Consider the following 17333-nt stretch of genomic DNA (forward strand, 5'->3'; position numbering starts at 1 on the left):
GACAAATGGTGACTGGCGCTCGCTCGATCGACGGGATTGATAAATGAAGAAAAGCCTCAATCGGTGGCTCTCTACATAAACTTTACCTGGCCCGAATGTGCCAGACGCAGAGTACTGAGCGATTACAGGACTACTGCGACCAGAATACCTTGATCAACTGGGAATAGAGTTGACTCGGTCTTCTCACTAATACTTTTGTTTCGCCTCACAAAAGTCATCAAGTCGCCACAGTTCATGATATCAGACACCTCTGTCATTTCTACAACTACAATTCTTCACTGGTCTGACTTTCAGAATCACCCATTTCATTCTTGACTGCCGATTGAACCACTCAGTGTTGTGAAGATCGGCCAGTAGTTACACAGAGCAGTGATGACGACATATCTCGACCCTCGGCCTCGACTTTAAGCAACCATGGATTCTACAGAAGAACAAAACAGAGACGGAGACTCCGCATTCATGGAGGCCGATCAACCTGGATCTAGTGCTACTGTCAACGGGCACACTGCCGGCAGCGAATCTGCCGAAACGCTTCGCCTTCGGAGTCTGGATGCTCAGGTTCGCGACCAGGATGACCTTGAGCGAAACATTGGTCGCGAGGCTGATAGGCTTTTGTTCGATCAAGCAAACCAGCGTGACCAACAGCGGCTCGACAAGTCCAGATCACAGAAGGAAAAGCTACAGAATCAAATCCGAAAGACTTGGGATGATATTAGCCAGCCCATTGGTACAACTCGCCGCACAAAACTCCGGCAGGATGTCGAACGCATGCAAGGTCAAATTCAAGACTTGGACAATGATATTGCCGATATTGAGGAGAGAATGCGCGAGCGCGAGACACAGGCTGGCGCGGACGAGCAGCATGATACCTCTGCCACAGGTCGTCTGCCAAATGAGACGCAACGGGACTTCTTGATCAGGACAGGAAAGATCACCCCGTTCTCCAAGTTTGGCCTCTCCACCCATGGCGAATCGTCAGCAACTCTTCAAGGAGCGCTTTTGGATGCCGAGGAAGAACCAGACCTTGACGAGATTACACCCGATGGGGCTAGTCGCAAGCTCATGTCCCATCGTCACCTGAGGCAGCCCGGCTTTGCGTCAAACTTTAAGGATTCCAGCGCTGAAGAAGAGGTTGAGTCTGAACAGCCCTGGAAGCGAAGACGCCTTACGAAGAAGTCCGGAGGGAAGGACGATGACGACTCCTACGATGAAAGCTCATTGCAAGACGAGGTCGCTTCTTCCGAATCTCTTGACGAAGATGCAGAGGATGAAGGCATGCCTACTACTACTGGCAAGAAGCGGCGAGCAAGCCGAAAGAGGACCGCTGGGGCAGATGATGAGGTAGAAGACTTTCGTGGCATAGATGACGGAAATCAAGCAGTTTACCAATCACGCGTGAAAAAGTGGGCAATCAGGCGGCGACGTGCCAGGAATCGCGTTCTACAGATCCAAGAACAAGAGGACCTGGAAGCAGCTGACGACACTATCGTCGAAGAGGAGGCACATCTTCCGCACCCTGAGATAGCCGACACCATCTACGATAACGGTTACAGGCTTCCTGGAGACATCTTTCCCAGCCTCTTCGACTACCAAAAGACAGGAGTGCAATGGCTACACGAGCTGTACACTCAACAGGTTGGAGGCATAATCGGTGATGAAATGGGCCTAGGCAAGACTATCCAGATGATCGCCTTTTTGGCAGGCCTTCAATACAGCAAGAAGCTGGATAAGCCCATCATTGTGGTTTGTCCAGCTACTGTCATGAAGCAATGGGTGAATGAGTTTCACAGATGGTGGCCTCCTTTTCGCGTCGCTATCTTACATTCTTCTGGTAGTGGTATGGTCAACCTACGGAACGAGTCTACCAAGGAAGATCGATTGCTCGACATGGAATGGGACCCGACTCGAAGCCGTGAGCCGTTGACGTCTGCTCAAAAGGCCGCACGCAAAGTGCTGAACCCTATTTTGGACGAAGGCGGCGTGCTTGTGACGACTTACTCTGGGCTACAGACTTATGCGCCACTTCTCATCCCGGTTGATTGGCAGTATGCCATCCTTGACGAAGGCCACAAAATCAGAAATCCCAACACTGCAATCACCATCTATTGTAAGGAACTACGGACACCAAATCGAATCATCCTCTCAGGCACGCCAATGCAAAATAACCTGGTCGAACTCTGGTCCTTGTTCGATTTTGTCTTCCCCATGCGTCTAGGGACGTTGGTCAATTTCAGAAACCAGTTCGAAATCCCGATTCGCCAAGGTGGATATGCGAATGCTTCGAATCTACAAGTGCAGACCGCTTTTAAATGCGCAGAGACCCTCAAGGATGCCATCAGCCCATACCTGCTGCAGCGTTTCAAAATTGACGTGGCTTCAGACCTGCCCAAGAAGAGCGAGCAGGTCCTGTTCTGCAAATTGACCCCCTTGCAGCGTGCCGAGTACAAACGTTTCATCAGCTCTGGTGACATGGACGCCATCATGAATGGCAGAAGACAAGTGCTTTATGGGGTTGATATCCTCCGAAAGATTTGCAATCACCCTGATCTGACAGACCACAAGCATCTGTCTATCAAACCTAGCTACGATTATGGCAACCCTGCCAAATCAGGCAAGATGCAAGTTGTTGGTTCGCTCCTCGAGTTATGGAAAGAAACTGGCCACAAGACACTTCTGTTCGCTCAGCATAGAATCATGCTTGATATATTGGAGAAATATGTCAAATCTCTTGCGGGCTTCAAGTATAGGCGCATGGACGGTAATACTCCAATTCAGTTTCGGCAAAGTATGGTCGATGAGTTCAACACCGATCCTGACTTGCACGTCTTCCTTTTGACCACCAAAGTCGGCGGGCTTGGCATCAACTTGACCGGCGCTGACCGGGTTATCATATATGACCCAGATTGGAATCCGTCAACAGATCTTCAAGCCCGCGAGAGAGCCTGGCGGCTGGGCCAGAAGCGGGAAGTGACAATCTATCGCCTGATGACTGCCGGCACAATAGAAGAGAAGATCTACCATCGACAGATCTTCAAGCAATTTCTGACCAACAAGATATTGAAGGACCCGAAGCAGCGGCAGACTTTCCATCTGAATGACCTTCACGATCTATTTACCTTAGGAAATGAAGGGGAGCCCACCGAGACAAGCGCACTTTTCAAGGATGCGCAAGTGAAATACAATTCCAAGACGGCCGACACTAAGGATGCGGCACCCGACGGCGAAAACCAACCAGACCCCACACCCAGCGACACCAAAATCGAGGCGTTACCGGGCATATCCTCCGTGGAGCAATATGCCGGTGAAGTCGCGGAAGAAGAGAAAGCCCTCAATGAGGGAGCGAACAACTCCGAAGCCAGGATGATGGAAGGTATTTTCGTACGTTCCGGTATCCACTCTGCCGTTGAGCATGATACAATCATCGATGGTTCGAAGCCTGGAAAGAAGATTGCAGCAGATCCGGTCCTGATAGAGCAAGAAGCTCGTAGAGTAGCTGCGGAAGCCGCCAAAGAGCTCAGACGTGCTGGTGAGCTTGCTCGGACCGTCCCGATCGGAACTCCAACGTGGACTGGACAATTTGGTGTCGCGGGTCGGCCACAAGAGACAACTGCTCTACGGGCTTTCAGCTCAAACTCGCGAGGTAGAGGCGCAGGCATGCAGTCATCAAGTCTTCTCGCTGGCTTGCAGCAGCGGCAGGCAGGTATGGCATCGAGCCGTGACGGCACGCCGAGAACGTCAAGTCCAGCAAGATCATCCGGGTCGGCAACCTCAGCATCCAGATCCGGTACACCAGCTCTGCCCCAAGGCAAGGACTTTGGCAAGCTCATTCGTGATTACCTGTCGAGCCACGGTGGGAGCGTGTACACTCAAATGCTGATCGATCACTTTAACCGGCTCTGTACGACACCGCAGGCTACCGCGGAGTTCAAGGAGACGCTCAAGTTGATCGCAAGACTCGAGAAGGGTAGTCGTGGCAGAGGCCGATGGGTTTTGAAGGATGAGTACAAGAAATAGAGATCAGGTCACTCAGATTAAGGTGCTTGCCCGCGAATGGGCCATCTCAACACGCAGATCCGTCCGTATACCCAGTCGCTTTTGATCTGTCCAGATGTTTTCCCTCTTCGCCGTGATTATTCGTTCTCGTCGATTAAGCCCTGAGGTGACCAGTATTCGGGCTCCCCACATTGATAGTCGACCCATACCAAAGAGTCGGCAAGCAGATCTTGAATCACCGTTTCCGCGCGTGCTGGCTCCCAACCCAGATTTAGGGTCAGCAACGACGCGGTAACATTACCAAGGAGCTGTAGAACTTCAAGGACGGTAGATTGATCGTTGTTGAACTCCTTAGGAACAGATCGGACGAATCGTTTGTTCGCAATGGTGAGAATCTGAAATCCTGATCCGAGAGGCTCGAGAGACTTTACTGCCTGCTCGATATCGTCCTCTGAAACTTGCAGGCCACCACCAATTGCCCTTCCCTTGGCGACGCTCTCACAACATTCTTTCAAACCAAGTAAGCCTCCGTTCTCAGCCCTTGTGGATCGACATAACTCAACCACTCGGACAGCTACCGAGAAATAGAAGTCATTGACGTCGTGACCCAGCACTTTTGCCCACAACGAGTCGGCTTTCTTCCCTTTGATATTGCTGCCGGCTAGTGGATCGACTCCTATAGCGTTACACATTCGTGCGAATTCGGCACGGAATGTCGGGTTGGATTTGATGGTCGCAGCATGTTCAAGAGCGAAGTTGTGCAGGAGAGACTGGAAGACTTCTAATTGCGTCTGTAATGAGGCAGCATTCGCCGACTTGAGGTTGGAGCCATGCGCAGCATATGACTGAGCAGTCGCATGTTTGTTAGTGAAGGCACCTAGGCCTACGCCTCTTCTACTTGACATGGAGATGATGTCGATGCAGGATGGTTGAGATATCGCGATGCCTTAAAGAATAGATGGTTTCTACCTGGAAGGGCGTCCGAGAAACTTGATTACGTCAGCAGCTCAACAAGATTGCCAAGACCGATATCATGCGCCTTACCCTTTTAGATTTAGCCCACATTGACGGAAAGTGCAAGTTTGACAATTCGAGAAGCGCAGTTCTTGAATTTCCTGTCCTCCGCCAGCCCTCATCTTTCGACAACACCCATCCGTCTCAGCGCCAACCGACAAAATGACGAAGCCAGTTGTCAAGTCGTAAGTACCCTCTCTTCTTCTCGCTGACTGTCGGAGTCTTCAGATATGGTCCGCTCCCTCCTCGCTGGTATGCCCACGTTGCGCCAGCTCGATCATCCTAATGGCTCCTATCGAAGAAGGTGAAAAATACACTTTTAGTAGATGGGCCTGGGGCTTTGAGACTAGAGAAGTCGTATTCTCTTTCTCCAAATTCATTGAGCTCGTTCGGCATGCTTCCCTCGTCCTCAGGATTCGAGAAGCTGCCGGAGAGTCGAAATTTCCTGACTTCGGTCGGGGTCTTGTCGGTTGAGAGTCCAAGGCGGTTTAGGTCAGCTTAATTGCTTGCACCTTTCCACCTTCTCACCGATCAAATTCATTTCGTCGAGTTATGCCTAGCACCAGTCTGAGAATGCCGCGCCATAGCTGCAGTTCCGACTCGGCGATTTTCACCTCGCGGACTATAACTGATGCGCCTCCTACCACAGAACTGTTCCAACACAAGACCAGGTCCTCGTTCCTGAGACTCTGTTGAAGAAGAGAAAGAGCCAGGAGAAGGCTCGAGAACAGCGCAGCGCTGAAATCGAGAAGAGGAAGAAGGTCGGTACACCCCATCCAGCACAAAATCTCTTTCGGTGATGATAAATACCATTCGGCGACTAGGCTACGGCCGATGCTGTCCCTTTGTTAACCATCTTTCGGGGCTGAGCATGTCCTTGTCCAACGACATCTATAACACATGTTAGGCAAGAAGCTGACTGTTCTGTACAGGCCAACAAGGAAAAGCGTGGCGTTATCTTCAAGCGTGCCGAGTCATACGTCAAGGAGTATCGCGATGCGGAGCGCGAGAAGGTCAGACTTGCTCGCCTGAGCAAGCAAAAGGGCAGCTTCTTCATTGATGAGCAGCCCAAGCTTGTCTTCGTTATGAGAATCAAGGGGTAAGCAATGCTTTGTCTTGCTGCTCATAATTGCACAAGCTAACGTAAGACAGTATCAACAAGATCGCCCCCAAGCCTCGCAAGATCCTCCAACTCCTCCGACTTCTCCAGATCAACAACGGTGTTTTCATCCGGTTGACCAAGGCCACCCAAGAGATGCTCACCATTGTCAACCCATACATTGCCTATGGCTACCCCAACCTCAAGACCGTCCGAGAGCTCATCTACAAGCGTGGATACGGAAAGATTGACAAGCAGCGAATTGCCCTTACCGACAATCAGCTCATCGAGGACAACCTGGGCAAGTATGGCATCGTCTGCATGGAAGACTTGATCCACGAGATCTTCACTGTCGGACCCAACTTCAAGCAGGCAAGCAACTTCTTGTGGCCCTTCAAGCTGTCCAACCCCAACGGTGGTTTCCGTGCCAGAAAATTCAAGCACTACATCGAGGGTGGTGACCTTGGTAACCGAGAGGAGAACATCAATGCTCTCATCAGACAGATGAACTAGAATCTGTGAATGGCTATGGATGGCTAGACAGATCTGATGAATGATGGGGCGTTGCCTTTTTACGTACAGTGGCATGCAAGACTGTCCATAGCATGGATAGTTTGCAAGGTGCAAACATGGGAATAGGCGCTAGTTGTGCTCAATCAATCGAATGAAAAGTGAATCTGCACCCAGTCATTAGATGAAATCATCTTTTCGAATACCAGCCCCTTCTCGGTGTTGTACTATGTATATAGCTGGGCCTAAGTGTCCTTCGATTTCCTTTCTATCATGTGCCCGCCAAGGTGCTACAATGTATGAAATGGTTCTCGGATATTGGATCTCGTCAGGAACAAAACCGGTTGTCCTACCCACCTAGAGATCCTGAAAGGCAGCTGGTTTAGTACACAACGACATCGTGCATGACATGTCTCGATATATCCGACCTGCCCACACCATTAATCTCCATTGTCCAAGAAAGGCGACTAAGATGACGATCTGGAGTTTCCTCTTCTGCTCATCGTGATGTTTTTGCCGACCGAATCGGAACATGACATTGCTTTTCAGCCGTCCATGGGTGAGATGTCAAGTTGAAGCCACCACGGATGGCTTCGATAATGGGTTGACACCACCACACCCTGCCCGTATCCTTGCCCTTCGACGGGTCGACATGTGCGAGCAAAAACGCCTTACGCTCTCACGTTTCAGCCATATCGATAAAAAAATCTTCCTCTGGCATGGGTTGCGAAACAACTCAAATGGTCCAGTAGCTCAAGGTTTCATAGTCGTCGTCACTGGAAGGACAAAGGTAAGTCAAACGTCGAGTCCAGCACAGCCTGAGTATTCTGGTGCCGACTTTTGATCTCAGCCGCTCGCAAGGAAGAAGGAATTTGGGAGGGTCTCCCTCGACCTGCTGAGACGGACATCTAGCTATGATTGGTACGCGTGCGGGCAACCATCTCTCCTTGCATGGACTCGAGGTGCCTTGTGATGTTCGCCAACCCAAGGCGTCAACATTTCTCCCTTCTGAATGGTTGCCTACCATGGAGGCTTTGTGTACACCGCTATGCGAACGTTGGGGCCAGCTCACAATGCCGCGTTTTCCCAAGGCATCACCCTTGCTCCTGACAACCCCTCCAGGAGTTGGCAGGTTGTACAAACGACATGGTGATGGGATTGGACAAAGGGGCGAATGAATGAATACTTACTCTCCTGCCACGCTCACTTGAATACGCATAGTCTGCATGCATTCGGAGAATATACGTCTCATGACATGTATCCGCCATCTGCCAGCTCTCGGTCTATAAGAGGCAGCCTTCGAAGAGGGCGGTACTCCAGCCTCCAAGCGCAGATGTGGTATAGAGCTCCAACATGAAAGTTCTTGAAGAAATACTATTCTATCTCCGGAGCAGTTGGGCACCGCTCATCTCTGTCCTCCTCCTAGCGAGGCTACTCTTTAACAAATACGGCAGGAGGCTCAACTCCATTCCTGGTCCCTTTCTCGCCGGCTTCACCGACTTGTGGCGCTTTTTCAACACCACGTTCTCAACTGCACACAATACCCATATACGGCTGCATCGAAAGACGAATTCGCAATTTGTCCGCATAGGACCACGAACTATTTCAATCTCGGATACAAGATTGATACCAACGATTTATGGAGCCCATACAGACTTCACCAAGAGCCAGTACTATACGCTATCTATGATGCCTTTGTATGGCAAGTACACTCCAAGTCTGTTTACTGCGCTTGACGAGAATTGTCATGCGTCAATCAAGAAGCCGATTGCGACCGCGTACAGCATGTCGACCATCGTTGAGTTTGAGCCGCTAGTAGACTCGACAACGTCACTGTTGATGTCCAAGTTGGATGACTTCGCAATCTCTGGAGACTCCTTCGACTTTGGTGTTTGGTTGCAGATGTATGCCTTCGATGTTATGTAAGTGCTCGAGTACCTCCAGCTGCAGGCAGCATTGACGGTATGTGCGACAGTGGCGAGATTTTGTTCAGCCAGAAACTGGGGTTCTTAGAGACAGGCACCGATGTGCAAGGAATTATGACAGACATCAGGACCAAGATATCATACGCTGCATGTGTACGCAACAATGCCCGAGCATCCCCTGACTCGATCGTTGAGCTGATCCCTACTGGCTGTTTAGGTAGGACAAATCCCATTCATCGACAAGGTTTTGACCAAGAATTCTCTCTTTCTCAAAATAGTTCCGACCCACCCGATCGTGACCTTTACGTTGGACAGGATGGAAGAACGAGCTGCGATGAAGGATCATGGGGCCGGTCGCAAGCGCGATTTCTTGACAAGATGCCTTGAGGCGCAGCGCAAATACCCTCACATTGTTACGGACCGGATGATCGTGATCTACAATGGAGACAATGTCGCTGCAGGCAGCGATACAACTGGGATTGCATTACGGGCGGTAAGGGATCCGAGTACCACCGATCGTCATACGGCCTGCTGCTGACGAACGCCAGATCTTCTACTACGTCCTGAAGACACCGGGATGCATAGAGAAGGTGGTCGAGGAGCTCGACCAAGCAGACAAAGATGGCCAGCTCAGCGACTTTGTCACTTGGCGGGAGTCCAACAAGTTGCCGTATCTTCAGGCATGCATCAAGGAAGCGCTTCGTAAGTTCTCGCATGGGAGCATGTTTCCACCGACTAAAGGGCGGCTCATCGCAGGCATGCATCCAGTGGTCGGCTTGATCATCGAAAGATGCGTACCGAAGGATGGGGTTGTGCTGGGAGGACACTACTTACCTGGAGGCACTATCGTTGGAATGAATCCTTGGGTCACAGCGTAAGTATCAGGCCCCAAGCTGACATACCAAGTTGACATGCTCACTGCTTCGGCTTGACCATAGGCGAGATAAAGGCGTATACGGAGCGGACGCGGACGCGTTCAGACCCGAGCGATGGCTCGAAGCGTCGGAGGAGCAACTTGTCGCTATGGAAAGGGCAAACCTCACGGTGAGATCACACATGTTCGTGAGTAGAGCATTGCAGCTGAATCAAGTCGCAGTTCGGTCATGGAAAACGATCTTGTGTCGGCAAAAATATTTCGATGCTCGAAATATGCAAGGTGGTCCCTCAACTGCTGAGACATTATAAAGTAAGTCTCCTCTTCAAGGTACCTCGTGGTCGCTACTGGCTGATTCCGAAACACAGTTGTCATTCGTGCGACCAAACCAGGAGTGGAAAGTTCGGGGTGGATGGTTTGTTTGGCAGGACGAGTTTGAAGTGTACATAACCAGACGAACAGACAAGGTGGTTTCGTGAATTTCGCCTGGAGCTAGTCATTGTGGGTATTGGGGGATTGAGATACACTTTATAGGAAGGACAGCAAACGACATTGGGCCCGCAATATGATGGCATGGTATTGTGCAATTCAGGAGGAAAGCATTCACGAGTCACTTTACACCGTAACCAGCCTCGTATGAATTCTGGCGGGGAATCCGACACTGGATCCACCCCGTCGCGTCGCGTCATGTCACGCGTTCGCGTATTCAACGACCCTCTCACCCAGCCATATTCTTTCCTCTTGTAAATCGTCAATCGCAATCACTTATTCCTTGTATTGGGCTATCTTAGAACTCGGAGTGAGCAACATGTCCCATCGGTCGGCACTTGCTCAGCTTCGAGCTCAACGAGCCTCTGGCAAGACTCGTCTCGAGTCGTACCAGATCGAAGACCAGGGCGTCATCTACGACGAGGTGGACGAAGATGGCTACAAGAAAGTTGTACGCAGCCGACTGGACAAGGACGATTTCGTTGTCGATGACAACGGCGAAGGATACGCCGATGACGGTCGTGAGGAATGGCAGAATGAACGCCAGTACTACAGCAGCGACGATGCAGAAGATGCCCCGCTCAAAGGCAAAGCTGCCAAAAGAAAACGCGAGGAAGTACGTGAGAAAGATGAACGTACGAACCACAAGATCTTGAACTACTTCAACAATGGTCCCGTCGCAGCCCCAAAGCCAAAGGTATGGTTTCCGTCCGACTGAATGATGCCCAACGCTTACTGTTGCAGGTGCAAACGACGGCTGAAGACGAAGCTTTCATGGCAGACCTTCTCGGCGAAGTCGATGCCAACATCCTTCCGGCTCGAGCGCCCACCAAGAAGTCCGTCAAGTCAGAGAATCGTCGAAAAGTCAGGATCTTGTCCCCTCCTCTCACACAAGAACGACAGCGTCCGAAGTACCAAGTTCCCGGGCCTGAGCTTGTTGATACTCCTCCTCCACAGAATACTCTCGATGAGGACGACCATCTGCCTACCTTCGACGACGACAACATCATGAGTGACCCTTTGCCATCCTCTCCTGTGGTCAAGGCTGTTGAGCGCAAAGCAAAAGTGCAAATCAAAGAGGAGGATGAAGATGATGACATGATGGATGTTGCTCAGGTTGTTGCACATGAGGGCTTCCAGTCAGCGAGCATCAACATGACTGGCAGCAGACCCCCGCCCAAGGTCAAGCCTGCTCAGCTACCGACTCCTCACAACTCCTCTCCTCCATTGCCTGCAGTTAGTGACGTGGACGTGTCTTCTTGGAACAAGATCACCAGCAAGCTCAACGTTCAGAGCAGCCCATCCTCCGAGACATATACCTTTGGCAAAATGAAGCCTCAAGACGCAGTTGAGCAAGATGGCAGCCTACGTTTCTTTTGGCTCGACTACACCGAGATCAACGGCAATCTGTGTCTGTTCGGGAAGGTCAAGCACAAGTCTACTGGGCAGTACCTGAGCGCTTTTGTGAAGGTTGACAATATCCTTCGCAAGCTGTATTTCCTCCCCAGAAAATACAGGCATTCCAATGGACGTGAAACCAGCGAGGAAGTCGAAATGGATGATGTCTATGGAGAAGTTGATACACTGATGTCCAAGATGAAGGTCACCACGAGAAAAGTCAAGCCTTGCACCAGGAAATATGCGTTCGAGCTTGAGGATGTCCCCAAGGAAGCGGAATACCTCAAGCTTCTGTACCCATACGATAAGAATCCTCTCCCAATGGATCTGCAAGGAGAAACATTCTCGCGCGTTCTCGGTACCAACACATCCTTGTTCGAGCAATTTGTGCTCTGGAAGAACATCATGGGCCCCTGCTGGCTGAACCTCCAGGATGCTGATTTCAGTGCTGTCAACAATGCCTCGTGGTGCAAGCTCGAATGTGCTGTGAGCACGCCGAGCAACATCACAGTCCTCAAGGATTCCGAGAGTATGGAAGCTCCCCGACTCACACTGATGTCCCTATCCTTCCGCACTCAATTAAATGTGAAAGAAAATAAGCAGGAAATCCTGATCGCAAGCGCTCGTGTCTACGAGAATGTTTCATTGACCGACACTACTCCGCCAGAAAAGATGCCTTCGAGGACCTTTACAGTCATGCGTCCTTCAGGATCGGCCTACCCACTGGGTTTCGATGCTGAGACGAAGAAGCAGAACGGCACGTACATGCTCGAGAAAAGCGAACAGTTCCTTCTCAGCAAGTTCCTCGCGTTGTTCGAGAAGGTTGATCCTGACGTGCTTATCGGTCATCAACTCCAAGAGGTCGACTATAGCATTCTGCTCAGCCGTCTCAAAGAGAAGAAGACACCTGGTTGGCATCGAATTGGCCGGCTGAAGCGAAGCGAGTGGCCTAAAACTTTTGGAAAAGGCGGCTCCTCATTCTTCGCCGAACGACAACTTCTGGCCGGACGACTCATGTGCGACTTGGCCAACGATATGGGCAAGTCTTTAATGACCAAATGTCAGCAATGGAGTTTGACGGAGATGTGTGAACTCTATCTTGGGCCTGAGAATCCTCGACGCGACCTAGACAACGAGGAGTGGCTGAACAAATATGTCAAGACGGCTGATGGATTGCTCAACTACGTCAACCACTGCCACGCTGACACGTTCTTCATCGCGGCACTTGCCTTGAAATTGCAAATGCTTCCTCTGACGAAAGTCCTGACCGAGCTTGCTGGTAATTCATGGGCGCGTACATTGAGTGGTACCCGAGCGGAACGAAACGAGTACATTCTTCTTCACGAATTCCACCGCAACAAGTATATCTGTCCCGACAAAGAGTACGGCAAGGGTCGGGCCAAGCGCACTGAAGAAAACGAGGATGACGATGAAGGGGCTGACACCAAGAAGAAAGACAAATACAAGGGTGGTCTCGTTTTCGAGCCTGACAAGGGTCTATATGACAAGTTCGTCCTTGTGATGGACTTCAACAGCTTGTACCCCAGTATCATCCAGGAGTACAACATCTGCTTCACGACTGTCGACCGAGCAACCACGTCACAAAACGAGCATGAGGAGAAAGTGCCTGAGGTGCCCGTAGACCAACAGCAAGGAATCCTTCCTAAGCTTATTTCCACTCTCGTCATGCGTCGTCGAGAAGTCAAGAAGCTGATGAAAGATAAGCGAGCAACTCCGGAACAGATGGCACTTTGGGACACTAAGCAAATGGCCTTGAAACTCACTGCCAACTCCATGTACGGTTGTCTCGGTTATACTCAGTCCCGCTTCTACGCACGACCACTCGCCATGCTCACTACTTTCAAGGGTAGAGAGATTCTGAGGAGCACAAAGGAACTCGCAGAGAGCAACCAACTTCAGGTCATTTATGGTGACACTGACTCGGTCATGATCAACACCAATGCGGACAACATTGCACAAGCTTTGAGTGTTGGTCACGAATTTAAGAAGTCTGTCAACGAGCGGTACAGGTTGCTGGAAATCGACATCGATAACGTATTCCGCCGCCTCTTGCTACACGCCAAGAAGAAGTATGCAGCTATCAACATGGCAGAAGTCGATGGAAAGTACATCGAGAAGCTCGAAGTCAAAGGTCTTGACATGAAGAGGCGAGAGTATTGTACTCTTTCGAAGGATGCGTCTCAAAAGCTTTTGAACGAGATCCTCTCAGGAGATGACTCTGAGGTGGTTCTGGAGAAGATCCATGAATACCTTCGGGAGCTGGCGAACAAGATGAGGGAAAATACTATCCCGGTGCAGAAATATGTCATTTATACGGTAAGTCTGCACCTCGGTTTTCTACTAAGCAGTTGCTGACATTGGTAGAAACTGGGCAAAAATCCAACCGAATATCCAAACGCAGATTCGATGCCCCAGGTCCAAGTGGCACTCCGTGAGATTGCTCGTGGCAAGAATGTTCGCGTCAACGATGTCATGTCCTACATTGTCACGATGGGTGATGAGTCGACTAAAGGCCTGCCTGCTCCGAAGCGATCATACACTCCGCAAGACGTGCTGAAGGCAGACTCTGGACTCGTACCCGATGTGGAGTATTATCTGTACAAACAGATCTTCCCACCTATCGAGCGTCTTTGTGCACCGATCCCCGGCACGGATTCTGTCAGGTTGGCAGAATGTCTTGGGCTGGACGTCCGGAAGTATCAAATCAACACCACGAACGGGAACAGCCAGCAAAACACTGAGATTTTCCCGCTTGAATCACAGATCCCGGACAGTGTCCGTTTCCGAGATGCGGCCAGGCTTGGGCTTCGATGCCGACAGTGTGAGCACACCACAATCTTCGAAGGACTTTGCGAGTCCACGGCTCTGTGCACGCCAGAAGGCATTTTATGCGGCAATGCCGACTGCCAGAAACCGTTTACCAGAATGGCCATCGTCACTCAGCTGGAGGCGCAGATTCGAGTGCAGACCTGCGCTTACTATGAAGGCTGGCTTGTCTGCGACGATCCATCCTGTGGCAATCGGACACGACAAATGTCCGTGTATGGCCACAGATGTCTGGGTCCACAAGGCCGGGCTGAAGGATGCTTGGGACGGATGTCGTACGAGTATTCGGAGAAGAAGTTGTACAATCAGCTTCTGTACTTCGCGGCCTTGTTTGATACCGAGAAGGCAAAGAATAAGGCGAAGTCGGAGAAGGAGTACGCCGAAAGAAGGGATCGAATAGTAGTCCTGGCGGAGACGAACAAGGGCAGGTTCGAGGGTGTCAAGGCCGTCGTTGATGGCTATTTGAGGAAATGTGGACGGCAATGGGTCGAGATGGATACGTTGTTTGGATTTGCCTTGAAATGATTGTGTCGCTCGTTGGGTATTGATTGATGGCGCTCAGCGGCATGAGGTAGATGGGACTGGTTCAATAGCTTGACGCACTCTGCATGAACCAGTACCGATCTTAGACCTAACGATGATGTACTTGCTGTTGTTGCTACTATATTCGGACGTCACCAGAGCTGCTTCAGTGGACAAGCTTCATTGCACGCCTCTGGGCGGGAATCAGGCAGGTTGGAAGAGAGAGAAAAGATCCATGGTCTCGACTCTTCTGCTATATGCAAATTGCCCTTCGAAACAGCCAGTCTGTCCAAGACCAAAGCCCAATCAGCCCCTGATTTCCGTCGACCTTTGTCGTGTACTTCTCCGTAAGTACCCTCTATATCCACACAACCTGGGCTATCTAGATCTCTACCGATGAGACCCCCGTTTAGGCCCTCCCGTCCCCGTAACATCCAGACCCCGTTGTATTCCAACCTGTTCAGTCATCCGGATGCGCGTCGAAATCCCAAAACCGCACCTCCATCTCCGTGGCCCGGACGAAAATGTTGATCAGTTCCTCGATCCTCGAGGGTGACTGTTTCGTGATATGTCTTTCGATCAAGTCCCGGCCCACCCTCACTGCCTCGGTGTAATCGTCGGCGACATAATTCTCGACCCAGCGCCAGTATTTGTTGCCCTGTTCGCCCGTCTTGCTCTCCGGGTCCGTGTAGAGGCGCCTGGCGGTCTCGCCGTAGCCCAGCAGACACGGGGCCAAGGCCATCTGGATGGCCAACCAGTCCTGGCTCTGGCCGACGTCCAGCACGTAGCGGCTGTACGCGACGCAGGCCAGACTCTCCTTGCGACTCGGGTGCTCGAGGTCGTCCTTTGTGATGCCGAACTCGGCGCAATAACTCAAATGCAGGTCCATCTCGCGGCGGATGTGCAGGATGATGTCGGCCGAGGCCGAGAGGCTGTCCATCGTGCGGCTCTTGTACGCGGCCAGCGCGTGCGTGCGCGCAAAATGCGTCAGGTACAGGTAGTCCTGGACCAGGTAGTTTTTGAACAAAGGTTCCGGGAGCGTCCCGCGCGCCATGCCCGTGGCGAAGGCGTGGTGCGTGTATTTGTGCCACATCGCCGTCACGGACGCGTGCGAGAGGAGGTATTCGATAAAGTGGCCCTGAGAGAACGGCAGGGTTTGCACGTTGTGGAAGTGGTTGATGGGGCCGGAGCCGGAGCCGAGATTCGCATGCGCGGTCTGGATGCCGGTTGAGACGTAGTGTACGGCAAGGCGCGTGGCGGAGGATAGGGACACGGAGCCAAGAGGGGTGGTAGTGGTAGTAGAAGGTGGTGGTGGGGACGTTGATTTCTGGATGGCGAGGTTCGCGGCGATCGCGCTGGCGAGGGAGCAGCCTGTGCCATGGGTGTTTCGGGAGCGGAGGTATTTCGATTCGATGATGGTGTAGTCTGAGCCGTCGTAGAGGACGTCAACGGTCAGGAGTTTCTCGTCGTCGCTGACGGCTTTGGTGTAGGTCTTGGTCAGGGGCATGTGGCCGCCCTTGACGAGGACGGCGCGAGGTCCGAGTTGATGAACCATTTTGGCTAGGGACTTGAGGTCTTCGAGACTAGATGGTGATTTGTATTGAATGTCGGCGTCGCGGAGGAGGAGAGTCGCTTCCGGGATGTTGGGTGTCAACAGCGTCGTCATGGGCAGGAGTTTGTCACGGAGGTTTCGTATGGCGTCTCCTGGAAGGAGTTGGTGGCCACTGGTCGAGACCATGACCTACCGCACAAAGGTAAGTAGAGTACCACAAGCGATATCATGCAGGCCCAACAGGGTCACGCGTGGGTGGGATAGGATAGGATAGGATCATACAGGGTCAAGGACTATCGTGGAGACTTTGTGTCTCTGGAGAGCATCGGCGACCACTCTGATGGTCTCCGCCGAGGCAAGCATTCCTTTACATTTTCGTTTTCAGCACACCGTCTCCTGGATATATCGAAAGCAGTTGAACTCACCAAGCTTGACAGCATCGCATGGAATATCTGTAAGACACGCGTCGATCTGTTTGCCGACAAAGGCCGGAGGCGTGACATGGACGTCCTGAACACCCAGAGTATTTTGGGCAGTCAATGCCGTCGTCGCTGTCATGGCATAGCAGCCGTGGGCCGCTAGGACTTTTTGATCGGCTTCAAGCCCGCTGGAATATTATCCATAGATCAGCATTTCAAGGCCTGAGGCAGATAGATATCAAACCCGGATTTTCAGGTCGTGCAGGCATTGGCAAAGACTTACGCTCCACCAGAGCTATCAGAGCCGGCGATCACCAAGACCTTTGGCGGGGACATCTTGGTATGTATGAGTCCTCGAGGCCTGAGGGATATTCTATAAGGGGATCATGGTAGAACTCAATGAGGTTGGAATAAATATGGTGATAGAGAAAAGGAAAAGGGTGTGATCGAGTACTGCAGTTGAAGGTCCCGTCGTCTTGACTCTTTGCCCAGCGAATGGAACGTCATTCTACATCTCCACTAACTTAACTTGTTATCCGCGGAGTCTTATTAATTTGGGCACATCTACAATAAAGTACCTCTATTCTGCGTCGTTGGATCGATGTTGGCATTCGAGTCATGATGGGCTTCATCTTCTCCTTCTTCTATACAAGTCAAATCATCCCGAGCACCCGGATTCTTTAGGCGCCTT

The 17333-nt window shown here is 51.4% G+C and overlaps 6 protein-coding genes across 7 annotated transcripts; 4 read left to right on the plus strand and 2 right to left on the minus strand.

Annotated features, from left to right (window-relative positions):
- The first annotated feature begins 54 nt into the window (after positions 1 to 54).
- On the plus strand, positions 55 to 4080 carry PV05_04737 (uncharacterized protein). Its single transcript, XM_013461169.1, has one exon. It carries the CDS (start codon positions 415 to 417, stop codon positions 4012 to 4014), a length of 3600 nt encoding a protein of 1199 aa, XP_013316623.1. The 5' UTR covers positions 55 to 414; the 3' UTR covers positions 4015 to 4080.
- PV05_04738 (uncharacterized protein) lies at positions 2632 to 4918 on the minus strand. Its single transcript, XM_013461170.1, has one exon. The coding sequence runs from the start codon at positions 4896 to 4898 to the stop codon at positions 4131 to 4133; it is 768 nt and encodes a 255-aa protein (XP_013316624.1). The 5' UTR covers positions 4899 to 4918; the 3' UTR covers positions 2632 to 4130.
- A 199-nt stretch (positions 4919 to 5117) lies between these two features.
- Positions 5118 to 6898, plus strand: PV05_04739 (60S ribosomal protein L7). The gene is made up of 4 exons (XM_013461171.1): positions 5118 to 5192; positions 5657 to 5768; positions 5940 to 6106; positions 6160 to 6898. Exons 1-4 carry the CDS (start codon positions 5170 to 5172, stop codon positions 6617 to 6619), a joined length of 762 nt encoding a protein of 253 aa, XP_013316625.1. The 5' UTR covers positions 5118 to 5169; the 3' UTR covers positions 6620 to 6898.
- A 1071-nt stretch (positions 6899 to 7969) lies between these two features.
- On the plus strand, positions 7970 to 9894 carry PV05_04740 (uncharacterized protein; the record flags this gene model as incomplete). Its single annotated transcript, XM_013461172.1, has 8 exons — positions 7970 to 8538; positions 8610 to 8758; positions 8820 to 9034; positions 9090 to 9243; positions 9298 to 9415; positions 9480 to 9585; positions 9638 to 9727; positions 9784 to 9894. The coding sequence occupies 8 exons, from the start codon at positions 7970 to 7972 to the stop codon at positions 9892 to 9894; spliced, it is 1512 nt and encodes a 503-aa protein (XP_013316626.1).
- A 270-nt stretch (positions 9895 to 10164) lies between these two features.
- PV05_04741 (uncharacterized protein) lies at positions 10165 to 14941 on the plus strand. Its single transcript, XM_013461173.1, has 3 exons — positions 10165 to 10601; positions 10649 to 13639; positions 13688 to 14941. Exons 1-3 carry the CDS (start codon positions 10224 to 10226, stop codon positions 14672 to 14674), a joined length of 4356 nt encoding a protein of 1451 aa, XP_013316627.1. The 5' UTR covers positions 10165 to 10223; the 3' UTR covers positions 14675 to 14941.
- PV05_04742 lies at positions 14795 to 17050 on the minus strand. 2 transcript variants are annotated; one of them, XM_013461174.1, is made up of 4 exons: positions 16926 to 17050; positions 16649 to 16830; positions 16506 to 16588; positions 14795 to 16412 (listed from the first exon to the last, which is right to left on the minus strand). In XM_013461174.1, the coding sequence occupies exons 1-4, from the start codon at positions 16976 to 16978 to the stop codon at positions 15132 to 15134; spliced, it is 1599 nt and encodes a 532-aa protein (XP_013316628.1). In that variant the 5' UTR covers positions 16979 to 17050; the 3' UTR covers positions 14795 to 15131. The 2 variants fall into 2 exon arrangements, with proteins under 2 accessions (XP_013316628.1, XP_013316629.1); XM_013461175.1 differs by lacking the exon at positions 16926 to 17050 and having other exon boundaries at positions 16649 to 16897.
- Positions 17051 to 17333: the final 283 nt, after the last annotated feature.

Source organism: Exophiala xenobiotica (assembly GCF_000835505.1).
Source record: "Exophiala xenobiotica strain CBS 118157 unplaced genomic scaffold supercont1.3, whole genome shotgun sequence".
Taxonomy (NCBI): domain Eukaryota; kingdom Fungi; phylum Ascomycota; class Eurotiomycetes; order Chaetothyriales; family Herpotrichiellaceae; genus Exophiala; species Exophiala xenobiotica.

Bases quoted from the DNA above. Each gene is read 5' to 3' on its own strand.
- PV05_04739 (XM_013461171.1), top strand. From the start codon at position 5,170: ATGACGAAGCCAGTTGTCAAGTC. The intron at 5,769-5,939 runs GTCGGTACACCC...TGTTCTGTACAG, and splicing joins AAATCGAGAAGAGGAAGAAG to GCCAACAAGGAAAAGCGTGG. The intron at 6,107-6,159 runs GTAAGCAATGCT...AACGTAAGACAG, and splicing joins TTCGTTATGAGAATCAAGGG to TATCAACAAGATCGCCCCCA.
- PV05_04741 (XM_013461173.1), top strand. From the start codon at position 10,224: ATGTCCCATCGGTCGGCACTTGCTCAGCTTCGAGCTCAACGAGCCTCT. The intron at 10,602-10,648 runs GTATGGTTTCCG...TTACTGTTGCAG, and splicing joins TCGCAGCCCCAAAGCCAAAG to GTGCAAACGACGGCTGAAGA. The intron at 13,640-13,687 runs GTAAGTCTGCAC...TGACATTGGTAG, and splicing joins AGAAATATGTCATTTATACG to AAACTGGGCAAAAATCCAAC.
- PV05_04738 (XM_013461170.1), bottom strand. From the start codon at position 4,898: ATGTCAAGTAGAAGAGGCGTAGGCCTAGGTGCCTTCACTAACAAACAT.
- PV05_04742 (XM_013461174.1), bottom strand. From the start codon at position 16,978: ATGTCCCCGCCAAAGGTCTTGGTGATCGCCGGCTCTGATAGCTCTGGT. The intron at 16,831-16,925 runs GTAAGTCTTTGC...ATAATATTCCAG, and splicing joins TCTGATAGCTCTGGTGGAGC to CGGGCTTGAAGCCGATCAAA. The intron at 16,413-16,505 runs GTATGATCCTAT...TTTGTGCGGTAG, and splicing joins CCACGATAGTCCTTGACCCT to GTCATGGTCTCGACCAGTGG.
- PV05_04737 (XM_013461169.1), top strand. From the start codon at position 415: ATGGATTCTACAGAAGAACAAAACAGAGACGGAGACTCCGCATTCATG.